This window comes from Mesitornis unicolor, unplaced genomic scaffold, assembly GCF_000695765.1.
Source record: "Mesitornis unicolor isolate BGI_N332 unplaced genomic scaffold, ASM69576v1 scaffold29201, whole genome shotgun sequence".
Taxonomy (NCBI): Eukaryota; Metazoa; Chordata; class Aves; order Mesitornithiformes; family Mesitornithidae; genus Mesitornis; species Mesitornis unicolor.
In genome coordinates this window covers 392-18,441 of record NW_010162184.1, presented here as the reverse complement: position 1 = coordinate 18,441, position 18,050 = coordinate 392, and the positions used below count along the sequence as shown (strand labels likewise).

The 18,050-nt window shown below is 45.8% G+C and overlaps 1 protein-coding gene across 1 annotated transcript; it reads right to left on the bottom strand.

Annotated features, from left to right (window-relative positions):
- Positions 1-5: 5 nt before the first annotated feature.
- On the bottom strand, positions 6-13,949 carry ELMO2 (engulfment and cell motility 2; the record flags this gene model as incomplete). The annotated part of the gene is made up of 20 exons (XM_010193552.1): positions 13,821-13,949; positions 13,645-13,685; positions 13,077-13,149; positions 12,695-12,745; positions 11,588-11,769; positions 10,469-10,568; positions 10,110-10,261; positions 8,667-8,745; positions 5,272-5,322; positions 4,814-4,936; positions 4,100-4,234; positions 3,564-3,668; positions 3,379-3,487; positions 2,623-2,759; positions 2,159-2,322; positions 1,964-2,076; positions 1,553-1,660; positions 1,135-1,217; positions 731-808; positions 6-173 (listed from the first exon to the last, which is right to left on the bottom strand). Coding segments are annotated over exons 1-20 (2,130 nt in total), but the record flags the coding sequence as incomplete, so codon positions are not given.
- Between the last annotated feature and the right edge of the window lie 4,101 nt (positions 13,950-18,050).

Genomic DNA, 18,050 nt, shown 5'->3' with positions numbered 1-18,050 from the left:
CTGCTCGGCTCCTTGGGGATGGGCGGCGGCGCCTCGGGGATCTGGATGTTCTCCAAGTCCAGCAGCCGCAGCTTCATCTCCATGCTCAGCAGCGTGTCCAGGTCGCTCTTGGTCAGCTCGCTGGACATGTCCTTCCCCAGCAGAGCGTTAAGCCCATCGATCCAGATACAGTACTGGGGAAAAAAGGGCAGTTCACAACTCCAGGCATAAATGACAGGCTGTGCTGAATCTTTCCATCCACACAACAATCAGAGATACTCCTGTACTGCTCCAGAATAGGAAACGTGGGAGGGAGTGAACCTACGGGGGGGAAAAGCTGCAAGCCCAGAGCAGTGCCCACAGAGACTTCACACGTGAGTGCGAAGCCTCGAGGTGAGACCCCATGCCTGGAGGAGGCAGCCAGGAGTTCCTAGTGTGGCATCACATCAGGAAAGGCAAAGCTACTTTAGGGATCAGTGTCCTACAGAATGAGGAAAGGGAACAACTGACAGCACAGGAGGAAAGAAACCAGCAGTCCACACTAAGGGGAGTTAGTGTAGAGCTTGGTTTTTTTTAAAGAGAAAGATAACTGAAGAAAAAGGAAGATTCACACCAAGCATCGGCAACAATTTCTAAGAATGAACTTGGTGGGAGAGATCCTGTTCAAGCCTTTAATGAGATGCCACCAGTCCTTCTTAATCTCTGAAGTTAATTGCTTTACATTCTACTGCTTAACCACTATATTTCTTACCTCATATTTATTGGGTGCAATGAAGTTCAAGGTCTCATCAGGATCGTATAATATCGAGAAGGCCAATTCTAACACTTCCTGAATAGAAAAGAATCAGTCGTCGACTGAACAAAACATCACAGCACTCCCTGCCTGCTAACGCGCCACGAGAAGCTGCCTTGCTGCAGCTCAGCACACTGTCCCGTGTCAGTATTCTGCACAGCTCTGGAGAGCCACAGCACAGCCAGGCTGTGCGCACAGCACCTCACAACCGCGAACGAGTACCAGGAAAAGGCCCAGGAATGAGATGGGCTTTGTAAACAATACACCTACAGCGTCAAAGACCATTTGCTCCATTGCTTGCCTTCACAGTCTTCAACTCTACAGCACTGGATGTTAATTACAGGCAAAAAGGGAGAACCTACCTTGTTCTGTTTCAGTGCACTTTTCTCCTTCATGTGTGGACAATCCTTCCCTGTGACAATGGCTTTGATGTCCGCAACTGGAACTAACAGTGAAAAAGTAAAACTCACAACAAGAAATCCTAACCAGGGAAAGACAGAACCTTGTCTTGTCTTTGCAACTGAGCATTGTTCCTGGTTTTGTAGCTCATTACTGCAGTTTCCCAAAACACATTACCAATAACACGTCCCTATGGTTGGCTGTTATAAGAAATAACAAGTAATTCCACAAGTGAAAGGATTTGGGCAAGGACCAAAACTTGATCTCATCTCAGCCAGGGCTTCAGCCGCAGCTCTTCTTCTCCTCTCATCTCTGGAACGGTGCTCAACAGCAGAGCACAGAGCATTGCACAGTGTGCTCAGAGCGGTGATCAGGACTTACTTTTCTCCTGTAGAGATTCAAAGGTCACTTCCCCTTGGGCATTGTCTTCCAGATCTCCATAGTGCAGCACCTTGTGATTCAGAGCCAGGCGACAATACCAAAATCTTTCTGGAACACGCATCAAGTAGAGCAGGCTGAGCACGATAGTTCACCCGAGGCCGTACAGCCACTTCATTACAGTCCCCACCCAGCCCCTCCACTCCCCCGTTCTCAGCACTGGTTCCTGTTCATAAGGAGAGGGCTGGGTTCTTAGAAAGGCACACTGTTCCATCCCAAACTACTGGCTGGTACAGACAGCCCAGGAAACCAGCTTTCCTTTCTGGCAACACGCCTGCTGACAGATTAACCCGTTAGATCTTATTTGCCTACAGTTCTGTATATGAAAAAATGGAGTAGACGCCGTCACCTTACCTTGTCTTCTGCGATTTCCAATTTTTCGAAAGCTACTTCCCTCGCAAAGCCTGTTCAGGCGCTGTTGCTTTATCAGCTCCAAGATCTCAGGTTGGATTTTCTCTCTCAACTCCCTGGCGATCAAATACGGAGGAGTAAGCAGAAGATGGAGATAACAGCAAGCACAGAAGGCAACTGTTTTTGTTAGGCACTCACACAATAGGTGGTGACTGGAAGTCATCTTGGCTCATCCTCTCAGACTGGCGTAGTCGCAGAATCTCAGAATAGCTCAGGCTGCGCAGTTTGCTCTTGAACTGGTCCAAGGAGTTTGGTTTAGAGGGGAGAGCCCGTGTGATCTGTTCCCTCACAACCTGCATAACCTGAAGAGGTTGGGCAGGGAAAAAAGCAAGTCACATTCTTTCTGCTTAATGCCAGCAGAGAACCAGGGCACAGCTCAGTGGCAGCGAAGAACTGACATGGAGTGACCAGGGCCAGGAGCGCCAACGTACAGCGAATGACCTCGGGTCACACCAGATGGAAGGTGGACCATCCTCCCTTACGGCCCACATCACTGCCTTGTCACACATCCTGTGCCCTACTCTGTGATCAAGTGTACAGGTCCAGTGAATGTGTGCTGTTCTGCAAAAGATTCCACAAAGAAACCCCTCCTCCAGTCTGACCTTATTAAAATCTTCTGCTGTCGCTCTCATTTCTTTCCAGGTCTTGTTCAACAGCTGGATGCAGATGGCAAATAGCTCCTCAAATGCACGGTCATGGGTGAAAAACATGGGGTGATAGTCATTCCGGCCTTCATTGGCTTCAGGAAGAAACGGAAACCACAACCATGTGAGCATGTTGCACAAAAGCTACTAAGTGTAACTAAAATCCACTGCAGTGACAGAAACCTGATGGCGTACAGCAGCACCAACTCAAAGAGGTGAGGACAGTCCAACGATTTGTGTCCCCATAGACAGTCTATATTTGAAATGGCAACTGTGCCCACATGGCACCATGCAAGATCTGACTCTTGCCCTTTCCATACCTGTTCTCCCAAATGACTGCTCGCAGTTGTTTCCCCACTTTCCTCTGGCAGAATTTCTTATTGTGGTTAATTGTCTCAATGTTTTTTGAGACTGTCATAGCTCCTGAACCTTCATCAAGTCCACACTGGCTTCTCGAGCGTTATACAGCACTCTGCTGAACCATCAGGAAGTTGAAGCCTTCTGCTTGTGTCAGTTTTTCAGGAGAACCAGAGTGCACACAACAGAATTTCTTACTTTACTTCGATACAGGTATTATCACGGGGACACTGACACTGCAACTCCAAGCTCCCCCATCCTTACAAGACAGAAGTGAGATCAAGGTACCAACGCTTGTGAATATTGGCCAGCCCGCAAGCTGCTTCCAGAAGAATCAGCCCAATAAATGGTACTTACGGAGTTCCCCAACTTGCAGGATCTCACAAAGCATCCTGGTAAGCTCGATGGCACTGCGCCCGAAGGGACACTCATGCTTATCTTCTCGACTGCTGTTCTCCAGAACAATCTACGAGACGAGCATGCAACACACACTAAGAACTGCTGGGATGCTGGTATCTGCAAAAAACAGCAGCTTCACTTACTCTGATATAAGTGTCCTGATGAAACTTGGCCAAGTAGAGCATGTTGTCCAACGCCAGCATCCCTGGAGGAGTCTGAGTAAAATCCATGGCTGGATTGATGTGATTCTGTGAAGAGTGTGTAGAAAGAACCCAAACAAATTAGCTCAAATTGCACGAGAACCCTTTCTGAATTAATTTTACAACTGCCTGTGTGTCCAGCACTCCCTCACATCGTCCATGAGGTAACCTTGGGCACCTGCTGACAACGCTACCCAAACTTTCTAGAGGAGAGGCCAATTCCAGGTTCTTCATAGAATAGGTGCCTATGGTAAGTAAATATCTCCAGAGAATGTGTCTAATGAGCCCTGGCATTTAACCAATTAGCAATTACATCATGATCTTCCCTGGGAGTCTGAGAGTAGCTGCTATTCTAAAATTCAGATACAGAAGTACAGCAAAGCAAACAGCTATTTCTGTTCCTTATTTCCCCACAACTCTGATGGAGATGGCTTAGATTGCCTTTACGTGCTTTACAGTCACTCTCTCTAGATGCATACAGTGAATCCCAGCATCTTGTAGTCCTTGGTGTACATGGCTTTGCGCTTTTCTGTTCCACTGCCAGGGATGGTGTTGCTGTCAGACTCTGCATCAAATGCAATTCTTCTTAACTCAAATATGATGTCTCTCTGTGCCTGAAGGACAGAAGGCAGGGAAATGGTAACGTGTGGTCAATCACTGGGGCAGTATTTTCACATAATGCACAGTCCCACCTCCCTCTCCAGAGCTCACACAGCAAGTACAGAGATGCCAAATGTCATTAGCACTACAGAAGAAGAGGCAATCCATTTCAAAATGGCAAGTTTCAGTATATAGAGTAAGGCAAAATATTTGTTTGCATTTCTTACTTAAGACTACAATGCATCTAAGAACTGAGTAACAGATATCTTAAAAATGCCCAGCTTCCTTGTATACCACAAGGAAATGGATAAAGTGATGTGTCCTTCATAGAGGTGGAGTAATCTGCTTAACAGCTGGTGTCACATTGGGCAACAAAGGAATATGTGGCTTCCAGTGACCACTTACATCTCTTAGAGCCCCATAGAATATAGCAGGATAGCCACGAGCATACCCTAATCTCTAAGACTACAATATGACGAGTGGTTTTGAAACTTCATGCACCATCTGCTGCAGATTCTATGGAGCTAAGGAGCTCAGGAATAAGGCCCCCTGCCCGTCCTGTTCTATAGGATCTGCTCAGCTGTAACAGTGACCTGATCATTGGGATCCATCTTGGTCATCATTCTCTCTTCCAGGAGATTAAAGGTCAGGACCTGTAGCACGTACAGTTGATGTGCCATTTCTGTCTTAATCGGGCGGTTCCCTCTGATCACATGCTGCAAAATAAAGACAGGGTAGAAATTAAGAGAATACAAATAAAAACTGAGACTTTAACTGTAGCCATATGCCAGGCTGCATGTAAGTCTCTATATATGAAGATTCAGCTGTTTAACCCCCATATTCCATCAGAAGCATAATGATAATGCTCTGTAACAGCAAGAAGGAGCATCCTGATTACTCCCTTTTCACCTCCAATTCCAACTCCAATTTCACCTTTGAAAGAGTCACTTTTCAGAAAGTGCCCTGAGAGCAGCAGAGTTTACACTCTGCACAAGTGAAACCTCTATTGAGAAAATACAAGGAAGCACTCTGTCGTTGCACACATACTTACATTCAGGATTATAGACCTCAGGTGCTTCTGGGCAAATGCATTAGCCATTTCCTGTTGTGGAATTTAGAGAAGAAATAACATGAGTGAAATACAAACAAAAAGCTCACATTGTGCAGAAAGGAGAGAAGAAGGAAGCCTATGAATTGCAGATAACACTGGCACACTACAAAGTGCTTTTACTACAGTGTCAATTTAGCATGGCATCTCACCACAAAGCAAGCATTAAAAAACCCCCCAAAACCTGTCATCTGCAAGAGGTTCCTTCAATTAGCATTTCACAGCTTTCTATACCTAGGTGTACACCCAAGGCAACACGTAGGACGTAGTTTTTGGGTCTCCTCCCTCTCAGAAACTCTTCCTCTGAAATTTACACTTCCTTTGTTTCAGTTCCTAAAGAGATGTTTAGAATTCAGTTCAAGAACAATTTGCAAAAGCACTTCGGTTTACAAAAATAAAGGGTAAATAATTTTCATGCTTAAAGGAAAGCTTCCAGTTTCCCTCTTTACTGCATGGCTTCCTTCCCCAGCCGAGGGTTTCCCAACCATCAAGTCATGACGACAGCCACAGCAGGTGCAACTATGTGCTGCAAGCCTTCGGTTCCAGGACCAATTACACATTCATCTGCAAAAATCTAACCTGTGCTTTCCTTGTAAATTGTGAATTCGCGCTTTTTAAAATACCAGCAATCTCATCGCACCTGCGAGCAGAGTGGCAAAAGTGCTAATGTCGAGATGGAATATTACCAAAAGTTTGCTGTTATAAGCAAAAGTCTTTGGGTAAGAAAAATCTGTTGGGCCATGCATCATTTGAAGTCCAAAAGATTTGCCTGAGATCTCTTCACATTCCTGTGCAGTGCGGGCTGAGAACTGGCAGCAGATGTGCAGTCTTAGACAAGTGCACCCAATCAGCTCTACACCCTGAGCAGTCCAGGACACTTCCGACTGCTCGTATCAACCCTGCTCCTGACAGGCAGCATAAGGAGTCTGGTAAAATGTGCGTATCAATCTCATTCCAAATCCCTATTATCACTTTTTCTCCACACAGAAACCTCCTAAAATAAGGAAGTGATGTGCTGGCTGATGGCCAAGCTGTAATGGCTGCAAGTTCAGCAGCGCTCCTGTTACAACCAAAATGAGTCAGTGCTTGAGTGGAAGGTATCTAAGAAGCATCTAGATGAAGTAGGAAGTGGTAACACGCTGCCCTCCGAGTCATTATTTTTTACTATGATTCGTGAGATGTAGTACTGAGAATAGAACAAGACCTGCTGTTCGGATTTGTTCATGCATGCAACACAGAATCCTTACTCTGAAGGAATTAGTTTGTATGTGGGATGAAGTAACAGGTGACTGAAGCAGATAAACAGACAATGACAATTAAACAATTCTTAATAGCATAGTAAGAAGCACGAGCACACACATAGCCTAACTGCTGCTAAGGGATCTGTGTTCTGCTGAGTGTCCAGCAATGCCCACTGCTTGGTGAGGGCAGAGGCACAGACTTGGTGTCGGAAGAAGTGTCCTGAGATCATCCTGCCCAACTGCCCTGGTTCAAGCAATGCAAGATGGAGCAGGCTGCGCAGCGCCGTGTCCAGTCAGGTTTTTAATATCTCCACTGATGGAGACTCCACGATCTCTCTGGTAACCTGTCCCAGTGCTTGACCACCCTTATATTCATTATTTCGTTTGTCTGTGTGTGTGTGTTCAGGTGGAACTTCCTGGGTTTTAAGCTGTGCCCATTGCCTCTTGTCCTGTCAGCAGGCACTGCTGAGAGCAGTCAGGCTCCCTCTTCCTTATTGCCTTCCATCAGATACTTATACACACTGATAAGACCCCCCGAGCCTTCTCTTCTTGAGGCTGAGCAATCCCAAATCTCTCAGCCTTTATCCCTATGAAGGATGGTCCAGTCCCTTCATCATCTTCATGGCCCTTTGTGGTCAAAGGGGAGGCAAGTGGAAGCGTGAGATCCCTTGGAATTTTGTTTGCTATGAAGATTAGTATCTTGGCCAAATTACCAACAGAGAAGTATGTTTTTCCTTATTTTCATGTGTTAAGCATGTCCATTAATTTTAGAAATTATTTACTGAGACCACAGTTTCCCCCTTGAGGGCACTGCATCCCTGGCAAAAGTGGAGCGTTCTCTGTGCCACCCAGAAAATCTAAAAAAAGTACCAGAATCTCAAGATACAGAAAGTTCCAAATCAACCTACCAACAAGAGTGGCAATTCCCCTTGAGACAGCATGGGGCAAAAGACATCCTTACAGTACGATTTCCATAAGGGAGAAATCACAGATTAGGCAGAATGCATGCTCTAGCTCCCAGTCAGCACTAAGTTTTGTGACTGCTCTTCACAAACAGCTCTACCTTTAGAGGGACGCAGCTGGATACGAAACTGCCATCAACATAAGTGAGATCTGGGGTATAAACTTGGGCTGTAAGTTTAAGGAAACCCAGACTGCTGAAGAACTGGTTCTTAGTTTTAAAATAGATTCATCTGGTCAGTCTCGCAGCATCAGTTTCCTTTTATGATAATCTTTACCATCTTGTGTGCACAAAAAGCCATTCAAGATTTCTCCTGCTACTGATTCTTCTTCCCTTCACAATCCGAGTACTACCCCGAGTCCTCCCGCCCTTCTCCCTAGGCTCATCCACTGTCCGAAGCCTGTGTGCACCATCTCTGAGACGCAAGGAGGCACCACTGGAGAAAAGCTAACATGCCTACAGTTCCGCAAGACCAGCCCCCAGGCTCGAGTTACTTACAGTGATGGGCAGGTCTAGTGGGTTAAGCAGCTTGTCCTGCTGGCAGAAAGCAAAAAAAGGCACAAAGAGAAGCAGACAGGATTTAGCTCAGAGTCCAGAAATAAGGCACAAATGGGGCACTAGAGAAGAAAGGCTTAACACAGCAATGCTACACAATACAGACATATGCACATCTTGCACGTAGCTGAGATCTTGGGGGTCTCAGAGCAGGACAGGTGTGTCATTTCTCACGTATGCCAGTAGGAATAACCCCCTAAACTTAAGAAAGGTCACCTTGTGGGGGGAGGTGGGAAGTTTGTTTAGTAAGTAAACACAACCCCAAGGAGTCCGCCCAGCCTAGCTCTCCCACACAGAATTAACTTTCTTCCGAAACAACTTCCATGCTGTATAGAGGATTACTTTCTGTCTCTCAAGGCCTTTCAGATTCCTTTCTGAGCATCTCCTAAACATAGATGTGCAGTTACAGAACACATTATTAATGGAATGGTACTTTTTCTCCTATGTTGCCACACTGAAACAGCTACGTAAGTTCTTGGCAAGGTCCGAGGTCTGCCTTGCTCGGGCAATATGATTTCTGAGGTGTGAGCAGCCAGCCAGCAACTATTATTCAGGTTTAAAGTCAAAAGGCAAGAACAAACCTGTCTCTTGTCCTCAGGTGCCTTCAGGAAGAGGGCATTGATCAGGGCAATGGCGTATGTCTGAATCTCTTGGTTCGAGCTGCAGAAACAAAATCGGGAGGCTCGTAAGAAAGCAGAGAGTATAGCACATCACAGCTTGCTGCCTTGCCTGCACCACAAGAACATTTACTACAGCTGCCTTGCAGCCCAGCAGAGCCCAGAGTTCAGCACCACCAGTTTGTTTCCAAAGCTAAAACAATCTCCATCAAGCCTAGTTACACTGCAGTCTGTTACGCAGCTGCAGCTAGAAGTTTATATGAAGCAAGAAATTTTTCTCCCCTATGTCAATGGAAGCCACCAATGGCAAATGAAAGTAAGGGGGAAGCACGCCTCTTTTTATGGCATTGCCTTCCAACCTCTGAAGTTTGGTCTGACCCACATGTCTTTTTATTTTCACTGAACAGCTTATTCAGGTAAAGGGTGCTTAGCGCCCTCCTAGATCACACACAGCACGTGGTTTCACTTGCAACGTTTTGAATAAGCTTCCAAATGCTGATCGCACTCTTTTCCACCCCCACCTTGATGCTCTATCAAATCCAGTTTTGTTCCTTGCTATATTATTACTCTTTGTGGTGGTTTGACCTTGGCTGGACACCAGATGCCCACCGAGTTGCTCTATCACTCCCCTCCTTGGCTGGACAAGGTGGGGGAGAAAAGAAGATGGAGAAAAACGCCCTCGTGGGTCCAGATAAAGGCAGTTTAATAAAGCACAAGCAAAGGCCACATGTGGAAGCAAAGGAAAACAAAAGATTTATTCTCTACTTCTCATCAGCAGGTGATGTCCAGCCACTTCCCAGGAAGTAGGGCTTCAGTATCCATAGCAGTTGCTCCGGAAGACAAATGTTGCAATCACAAATGCCTTCCCCCTTCTCCTTTCTCTTAGCTGTTATTGCTGATCAGGTGTCTTCTGGTATGGAATATTGCTTGGGTCAGTTTGGGTCAGCTGTTCTGGCTGTCTCCCCTCCAAAAACCTTGCCCACCCTCATCCTACTGGTGACGAGGGGACATGTTGGAGAGACAGCCTTGATGGTGTGCAAGCATTGCTCAGCAGAACCAGAACAGTGGTGTGATATCAACACCTTTCTAGCTACCAGTACAAAGCACAGCACTGTGAGGGGCTGCTATGGGGAAAATTAACACTACCTCAGCCAGACCCAATACACTCTTGAGAGACTTCTGCAGAACTTCAAGCTCTTCTATTAACAGAAGTCCAGTGCACCACCTAAATTAATTCACATGTGTGTGTGGGTTTTTTTATTATTTATTAGTTCAAGCAAGACATCAGATTAGTAGTACTTTAAAAATAGCATCATTAAGTGTTTTGAACGTAAAAGGATGTATTTTCCAATTAACAGATATTCATAAAATTGATTTAAATCACATCACTGTTGGATGGACACTCACACTTGAAGATGAGAAATGAGCTGCCCCACGGTGATCTCTTCTGCTATCTTCTGATACAGGGTCTGACTGTTTAGCACCATGCTTTCTAGAATGGCTAGGGATCGTTGGAGGATGGAGACATCTACCATGGGCTGACTCACATACCCTGCAATCTAAAAACAGATGAACCAGCAGATCAACAGATGCCATCCAGGAAACATTGTGGTGAGTGAGACAAGCCAAGGCAGACAGGGCTCAGAAAGCTGGGTGTACAGTGCCCTCAGGGACTACTCAGCTTCTCAGTCATCTTGCTATTCCTGGAAGCTGCATTAAAGCATGAAAAGAAACAACATCCACTCACCCCCTTTACCCAAACTCACCTGTTTGATGAAGGTGATTGAGACCATGTCCCACGAGACAATACCATGGTCCATGAGCTCCAAGAAGGCAGTCAGGGTGAAAGCCAACATCTCACTGTAACTGAGAAAATGAAGAATACAGTTACAAGAGATCCAGTAGCAAGGCAAAAGCTGAATAAGCTGGGTAAGAAAAAAGCCACCACTATCTCCTCAGTAAAACAGGCTATAGTTTGGCAGCTGGGGGAACAATAAAGCATTGCATTTATGAAAATGATGTTATTGTTTCATAGAGTCGTATTTTATTTTTTCCTGATTGCAGGCATAAATTAAAACTAGCAACAATAAGTCCCTAGTCCTGCCACCAGAGACTCATTACCACCTGGATCAGTACCTGGCTAGTCAAAGCAATAACAGGAGAAGAAGCAGCAGCGCAGTATTTATTCCTCAGCAGTGCAAAGCATCACTACTCAATTCAACACATTCACGTGAAGGAAAAAAACCCCACAACAAACCCAAGCAAAACCCAGAACATTCAGTAGAATGACCATCAGTTAAAAAAAGACCAACTTAAAAAGGGGAAAGCTTTTTAAGTTTATCAACTGAAAATTAAACCATCTGCAAATACGAAGTTTTTCAACTGCTGTCAGATGCAAGCTCCAGCATAAATTTATATCACAAAACTTGCAGAAGTCTTTGGAATTATAACCCCTCCACACACACACAAAATGAACAAACATGTTTTAACATCAGAAAAAAACAAAGAAAAATTCTCATTCTGTAAATATTGGGACTTGGCTTGAAACCAAACATAAGCACAGCATGAACTGTGGAAAATTGAACATGTAACCACAAGACAGAAAAGCAAAAAAGACTGAGGGAAAGATTGCAATACATGATGAAAACATATTAGTTACTAATATTTAAGAAAAAAAAAATCTATAAATGTTACAACAGTAAGTTATCATGACTTTAAAAGTGCTTTCAAGTGCCTCGTGAGGTTTAGTAAATGACTAGAAAGACTTGGTCTCAATTAATGGGTTTGCCTTTGCTGTGAGGTTAGTTGCTTAATGCCACTTCAGCAAGCAAACCAGCCACTGATTAGAGGCCCTGCTCCAGCATCCTGGAATACAGGAGACTTACTGGGACAGAAGCTTGGTCCCGCTCTCCACAAGCCGCGTCAGCACCGTGATCCCTTCCATGTTGATGAACTCTGTTGCAAAGGTCACATCTGCTGAAAGTTTAGCCAGTTCCTTCATGGCGTCCAGCCGGGCTTCCATGCTGTGCGACTGGATCCTCTCCATCAGCTGGCGAGCTGCCCTGGACTGGGAGGAAAGAGGGACGATGCCAGTTACAGACCAGTCACCTGCAGACCGAGTTCTGTCAGGATCCACGCAGGTTGAGAGAAGCCAGCAATGGCAGGAGAAGTAGCAGCAGTCAACTAAGATCGACTGAAAAAAGGCTGCACTTGGCAACAGCTACAGCCAAGCAGGAAGCAAGTAAAACGCTATTCTGTACGTTAGAGTAAATGCTTGCTTTTCTCCTGGGTAAGGTGAGTGGAGGTGGATACAGAAATATGGACCAGAGAGTCCATTAAAGAAATGGGATGTTAAAAAAAAAGTCTCAGATTCAAAGAGAAGCACAAGGTCGTTCTGTGTATCCACACGACATTCTGTGAGATTTCTCAGATGCAGATCCATGATACCCTCCCAACCACCTCTTGCCCAAATAACTTCCTTCTGTTCTACTAACTCTCAGGTACATGCCACGAGACTTGCACAAAAAAGGTTTACAAACTTCAATAAAAAGGAAGTTGCAGCAAGTCTGCAAAAGACAACTGTCGAAGTGAAGTCACTAGGCACAACCCGCTCTGCATCAAATTTGTCTCTTGCTTTAATTTCAGCATTAAGTCACCAGTACTGTTGCTTTCTGACTGATAATACTAACTGCAATCATATCGAGAATGTGTCTGTCAGGTGCTTTACAACATGCTAATATAGGAGATGCAATAAAAATGCGGGCTAGATTTATTTACAGAAAGTTCTACAAAAGGGCAGAGCATCCTAAGGAAAGACACACACCATGGTTGAGAAGGAAAACAAGAGAGTGCACCTCATTGTGCAGAATGGCCCACAGCACAGGTAAGCTCCCTACAACTTAGGGAGAAGGAGAAAAAAAAGTGGAGAGGCAAGAAACAGGCTGTCATACGAGGACAGCTCCTGAGAAGAGGGGATGAGAGGAAGCATTTACCGGGGAGATTGCCAGCTGCAGGATAGTTCCATTCTTGATGTCACAGCGAGTCTGAAAGAAAACAGAGACTTGAAACTGCAGAAAAGTGGAGGGGAAAGAATGTAACTGGATCTTGTGCACATTCGTATGCACAAGTAAAGGGGTGCCTATACCACACAACCCTACTGAGGGTGTTAAATTGAGTCACTGCGTCCTCGCACCTATGGGCATGCAAAAATAAAGGGCAAAACTCTTCAGTTCAATGGCACCACTCAGGTCTGAGTATTTTTGATAGCAGAGATGCTGCCCCTCAAGGATCAGCAACAGAGTTGTCCCATGACGCTGATCCAAGGCATTCTGCGCTCCTGCCCAGGACATCAGCAAACAGCCACCTCTCACTGACCTGCTCTGTGATGTACAGCTGAGGACCATCAGCATACCGCAAGGTGTAGTATTCAGGGTTTGGCAACGACCACCTGGCAGAGGAAGAAGAAGGACACATAAGCTTCTTCCTCCTCTTTCTTCTGGCTCTCAATTAGGAGCAGGAGCTTGATCCCAGGAGGATGGAAAAGAACTTTCACGCAAAGCTTTAGCACAGGAAGTTAGGTCTCCCAACAAGGAGAGAAAACACCTTCCTCTTGAGGGGGAGATGGGATTTCATCTAAGTCAAGCTCTGTGGAATATCAGAAGGGCCCTGCACATCAGGAACAGCAAGATGGGCCAGTCCTCAGAGACACTGACCCTAGGGGCATGCATATGCACACACTCAGAACTGGAATACAGATGCAAAGCCCCTGTTTTCCAGAAGATCCTTTTCTTCCCGATTTAAACCCTAGTCCATTCCATGGCCAAAACTGGCAGCAGGCAGCATGGATGGTTCTAGCAGCACATTGACAAGCAGCAGAAGCTTTCCACATTACCCCAGCAAGATTTGTCAGTGGGACAGACAGAGTTCCCAGAGGACTACTCACCCATCACAGACCTCCTTGATGATGGATGCAAGAGGCCTTTTCTGGAACAGAAAGAGAGAGTCCTCAGCAGCCATGATCCTCCCAACCAGAAAGAAATACTGCCCATTTCTATGCTTTCCACATTCCAGCGTCAAGGCTGTGGTGCATTTCCTCCCCATCTGGTTACCAGCTCTCACCTGATCTATTTCCAGCAGCTGGGCATTGGCACCTGGCCACTCCACAGCTACTTTCACAATGTCCGAAGGTGGTGGCATTGCTCCAGACTCCTCCAGGCGTCTTTACAACAGCATACACCCCAACATCTGTTAAGAGAAAGGACAGTGAGCAGCTCTCTGAGAACTATTTCAGTTGTTACATTGCACCCAACACCAAGCTTCAAAACACGACAGAAGACCAGCCCCATGGTTTGCTGGGCCTGCTGGGGACAAAACTTCCAGCATGCTGGAGATCAGGGGCTCACACTAAAACAGCACATGGTGAAACTGTATGCCCACCCTTTCACCTAAGGAGTATTTCTGAGCGCTTGCTGGGGTACTCGCACAAGGAGGACAGTCACTCTGATCAGCAAAGCCCCATCTGCCATCCACTGCTGTGCTGCCAGGTCAGCATACAGCACAAGTAAAGCAAGAGCTCCCTAGGCTCAGCTTCTGTCTGTGTGTGAGAGAGGGAAAGCGCTGCCCAGGCAGCCTCCCTCCCATGGGCTGGGCTTTACTGATGCCCCATTCACATTTCTCAGACACCTTGATCCACTCAGGATAGCCAAACAGGCTCCTAGGCAGTGCAGCAGCAGCTAGCTTTACCCCATTCCCTTCCTACAGCATCATAAATCTAAACCATGAATATCCACCACAGAAGAAAAGGTAACTCAGCATTTGCTTTGCCAGTCTACCTTTCACTCCTTTATCTGTCTTAGAGCACAAACTGGTGTTCAGGGTTCCAGACAGTTGTCAGACATGCTGGTTTGTGCTTCATCTGGTAGCAAGAGGCTGTAAAGAAATGTACTTGTTCAGTTCCTTTTAATCCTCTCCCGCATGGGGGGAGTAGCCCCTGCTCTCTCCTGCAGAGCCACAGGGAGAGAGTCCCATGGGAGAGAGACAACGCTCCCCATTAGCAGTTCTCAGGATCAAAGGCTTCAAGCTGCGAAAGATGAGACCTGACTGGACACAGAAGGAGTCCTGTCCTTAAGGACTCCTCCTCAGACTCAATTTCCAGCATGCCCCAGATGCGATGGTAACCATCCAAAGAACAACTTCGCAGCTGCTGCGAAAGCTCCTGTTCCTCCGACTGGGACAACCCAATCTTCCTTTCCTAGAATCAGACAGTGCTGAGCAGGGGCACTGTTTCACGATTAACATTCTTTCTCAGCTTCCTTGATCAACTGGGGAAGAGATGCTAAGACAGGCTAAGACCTGAAGGGAAACCACCAGCCTCCGGAATTTTTCTGATGTGAGACAAGTAGATAAGAGAGAACTTCCCAGGGATCAGCAGAGATCAAACATCTGCAGACACCTGGCCCAGGAAATAGGTCTGTATGACTGTCCTGGAAAAGGGAACTTCTATGAAACTAGCTGAGTCTGCCCCAAAAGGTGGGTATGCCTGTCCTGATGACTTAGAGATCCACTGATGATCTCAATTAGTGAAGCTCAAACGTCTCTTCCTTCCCTCACAGAGACTGGCATCACAGCATGGAGAGATATGAAAACTCAGGTGCACTAATGCTTCCCTGCCGAGCATGCCACACTGCAACTCAGAAGAGTCCCTCCTGATCCCAACAATCTGACTTGCATCCAAGTACAGTGCAATAAATACACAAGGCAGAGCCAAGAAAGCGTGCTGAACCAATGTACTCTGCAGCACCAGCCACGAGAATTGAGAGCTTACCTGATCCCTGTCTCGCAAAGAGACAGATGAACCCAGTAAAACTATGAATCATGCTTCCTCACTTCCTTTTCCTGACTTAGACACACACACTAAAATAAATCAATAAATAAAAAGCCTTTCAAATGGCTTTTGCAGCAACAGTTCAAAACAGGGATAACAAATCAACTAAATCTTTAAGTGCACTATGGCAATTACTCATATACAAGCAGTAGCACAGCTCTGTACATATTCATAGAATCACAGAATGGTTTGGGTTGGAAGGGACCTTAAAGACTATTCAGTCCAACCCCCCTGCCATGGGCAGGGACACCTCTCACCAGACCAGGTTGCCCAAAGCCGTGCCCAACCTGTCCAGTTTTCACGACACCCCCAGATCTGCTGGACATACAGGTTTCCATCCATTAAGTCTAGAAACGGACAAGCAGTTCCCAAATGGTACGTGATTTCCACTCACTGTTCTCCATTTAGCCCACGATGGCCTAAACCTGAAAGCCTGAGCAATCTCAGTCCACACGCACATCCCCTGGAATCAGACTGGCTTGCAGGAGCTGAACAGAGAATCACTTCTCCCACGAGTGAACCAACTCAGGACTAGGAACCGTCTAAACCCACTCAGTGTTCAAGGCACAGTGAAGAGGCAAGGCTCAAAAATCACCTCCTTGAGTATTAAGAACTGAATTTGCAACTCTTATAACTAATACACCCATGACTAATTGGCATCTGATTACCACTTCTCCCTTCAGCCTCTTGCAGTACAGTCATAGTCTTTTATTTGTACTGCAACACACATTGCGAGTTGCTATTGAAAAGTACAAGGAAATGCAGTACTTTATATGCTATAACGAAGATGTTCCTATAGATTACTATAGGTAGAAACCTTCACAAATTCCTAACTTGTCTTCTTCCTTGCAAAGAATGTGCATCATTCAGGGAGACAAAGTGCACATTTAAACAAAAGAAACTGGTATTATGGGAAACTCTGCAGAAATCATAGAATCATTCAGGTTGAAAAAGACCCTTAAGATCATCAAGTCCAACCGTAAACCTAACACTGCTAAGTCCACCACTAAACCGTGGTCCCTAAGCACTACATAAATACAAATAAATTCTCCTGTTTATTCAAAAATGTACTGCAGAGGTTGACCCACAGCTCCTCGAGGCAATGCACTCTACCTGCAGCTCCCTTGGTACCCTCACCACTGAAAACAGTAACCAACCAAGCTGTGTAACACCGCCTTATCTCAAAAAAACCTTTCAGCTGCATACTAACTCAGAAGGCAACTCACTGCAATGTATTAGACTATTTCTACCCCAAACTTCTGCCATAAATCAGCACGCGCTCACAACCAGAAACCATGTTCCCTATTCCGATCAGCATTCAAGGCACAGCAAATACACAGTGAACGAAATAGAGCTTAAGGACTGTTTCATTGCGCAGCAGCACGATGGAACAGATGAGCCTACCATGGAAGGGATTCAAACGCCAAAATGAATTGGCTAAGCAGAACCCCCACAAGCAGGAATTAAAAAATGTAGGAAGCTCTTCAGACCGTCTGGGTTAAACAGTGCTTTGAAGGACCCACACGGATCAGTGGCTCCGCAGCAGCAGCTTTCCAGAAGAGGACAATGAAGACTGCACTACAAACACAAAGGGTACTTCAGGTCAGCCTCTTAACCCGAGGTCATCCGTCAAAAGCGTTCTTTGAAAAGATTTCACTGCACGTCTGCAGACAGGAGAAGTGTCAGATGTTACATTTTACAATGGAAATTCTGCAGTGCACCAGTGATCTATCTGATACGACGACTGTTTGGAAGCTCTTGGAAAGAAGCACAGACTGCAATTTTGCATAATTGTGATTATTAGTCATTTACAGGTCTCTCACAGCACACCCTTCTCAACAACAGCCTGTAAGCAATTCTCACAGTTTTATACAGGCAGACAGCAGCCTAGCTGAAATCCATCAAAGATGAATTCGTTCTGCTTCTGCAGAGCGAGTTCCTTCATACAAAGCTGTGGTGTATGGGTAGCTGCAAGGCAAGGAGAAATCAGCAGAGCCACCAATAACACTCTATTCAAGAGACTTCTGAGAAGCTGCAAGCTAAAACAACCAGAGTATTTTAAACAGAATTTCCCTATTCACAAACTCAATCTTCTTTTCATTACCGATAGAGAAGAAAGTGTGCTGCGCATGGAATGAAAATGAGGAGGATGAAAGAGCATGCCATGAAAAAGAAAAGCTGCCTGGTAGGATTCCCCAGTCCACATGTGAATAGCTGCAGCTTCTGAAACCTGCAGATGCAACAAAACATCCCAGTCAGTTCTCAGCCAGTCCCCGATGCGGTATCGACAGACCAAACCAGAGGTGGAAGTGACGTTCGGACAGTGACTAACTGGGCAAGTGTGCAGAGAAGACCGCTTCCTTGACCAAGCAGCATAAGAGGGTGGCAGACAGCAGAGTCCACCTTGAGGGCTACCTACAGTTTTCTATGTCACCTCACAAACCAAGCAAAGAGGAACACCCTTC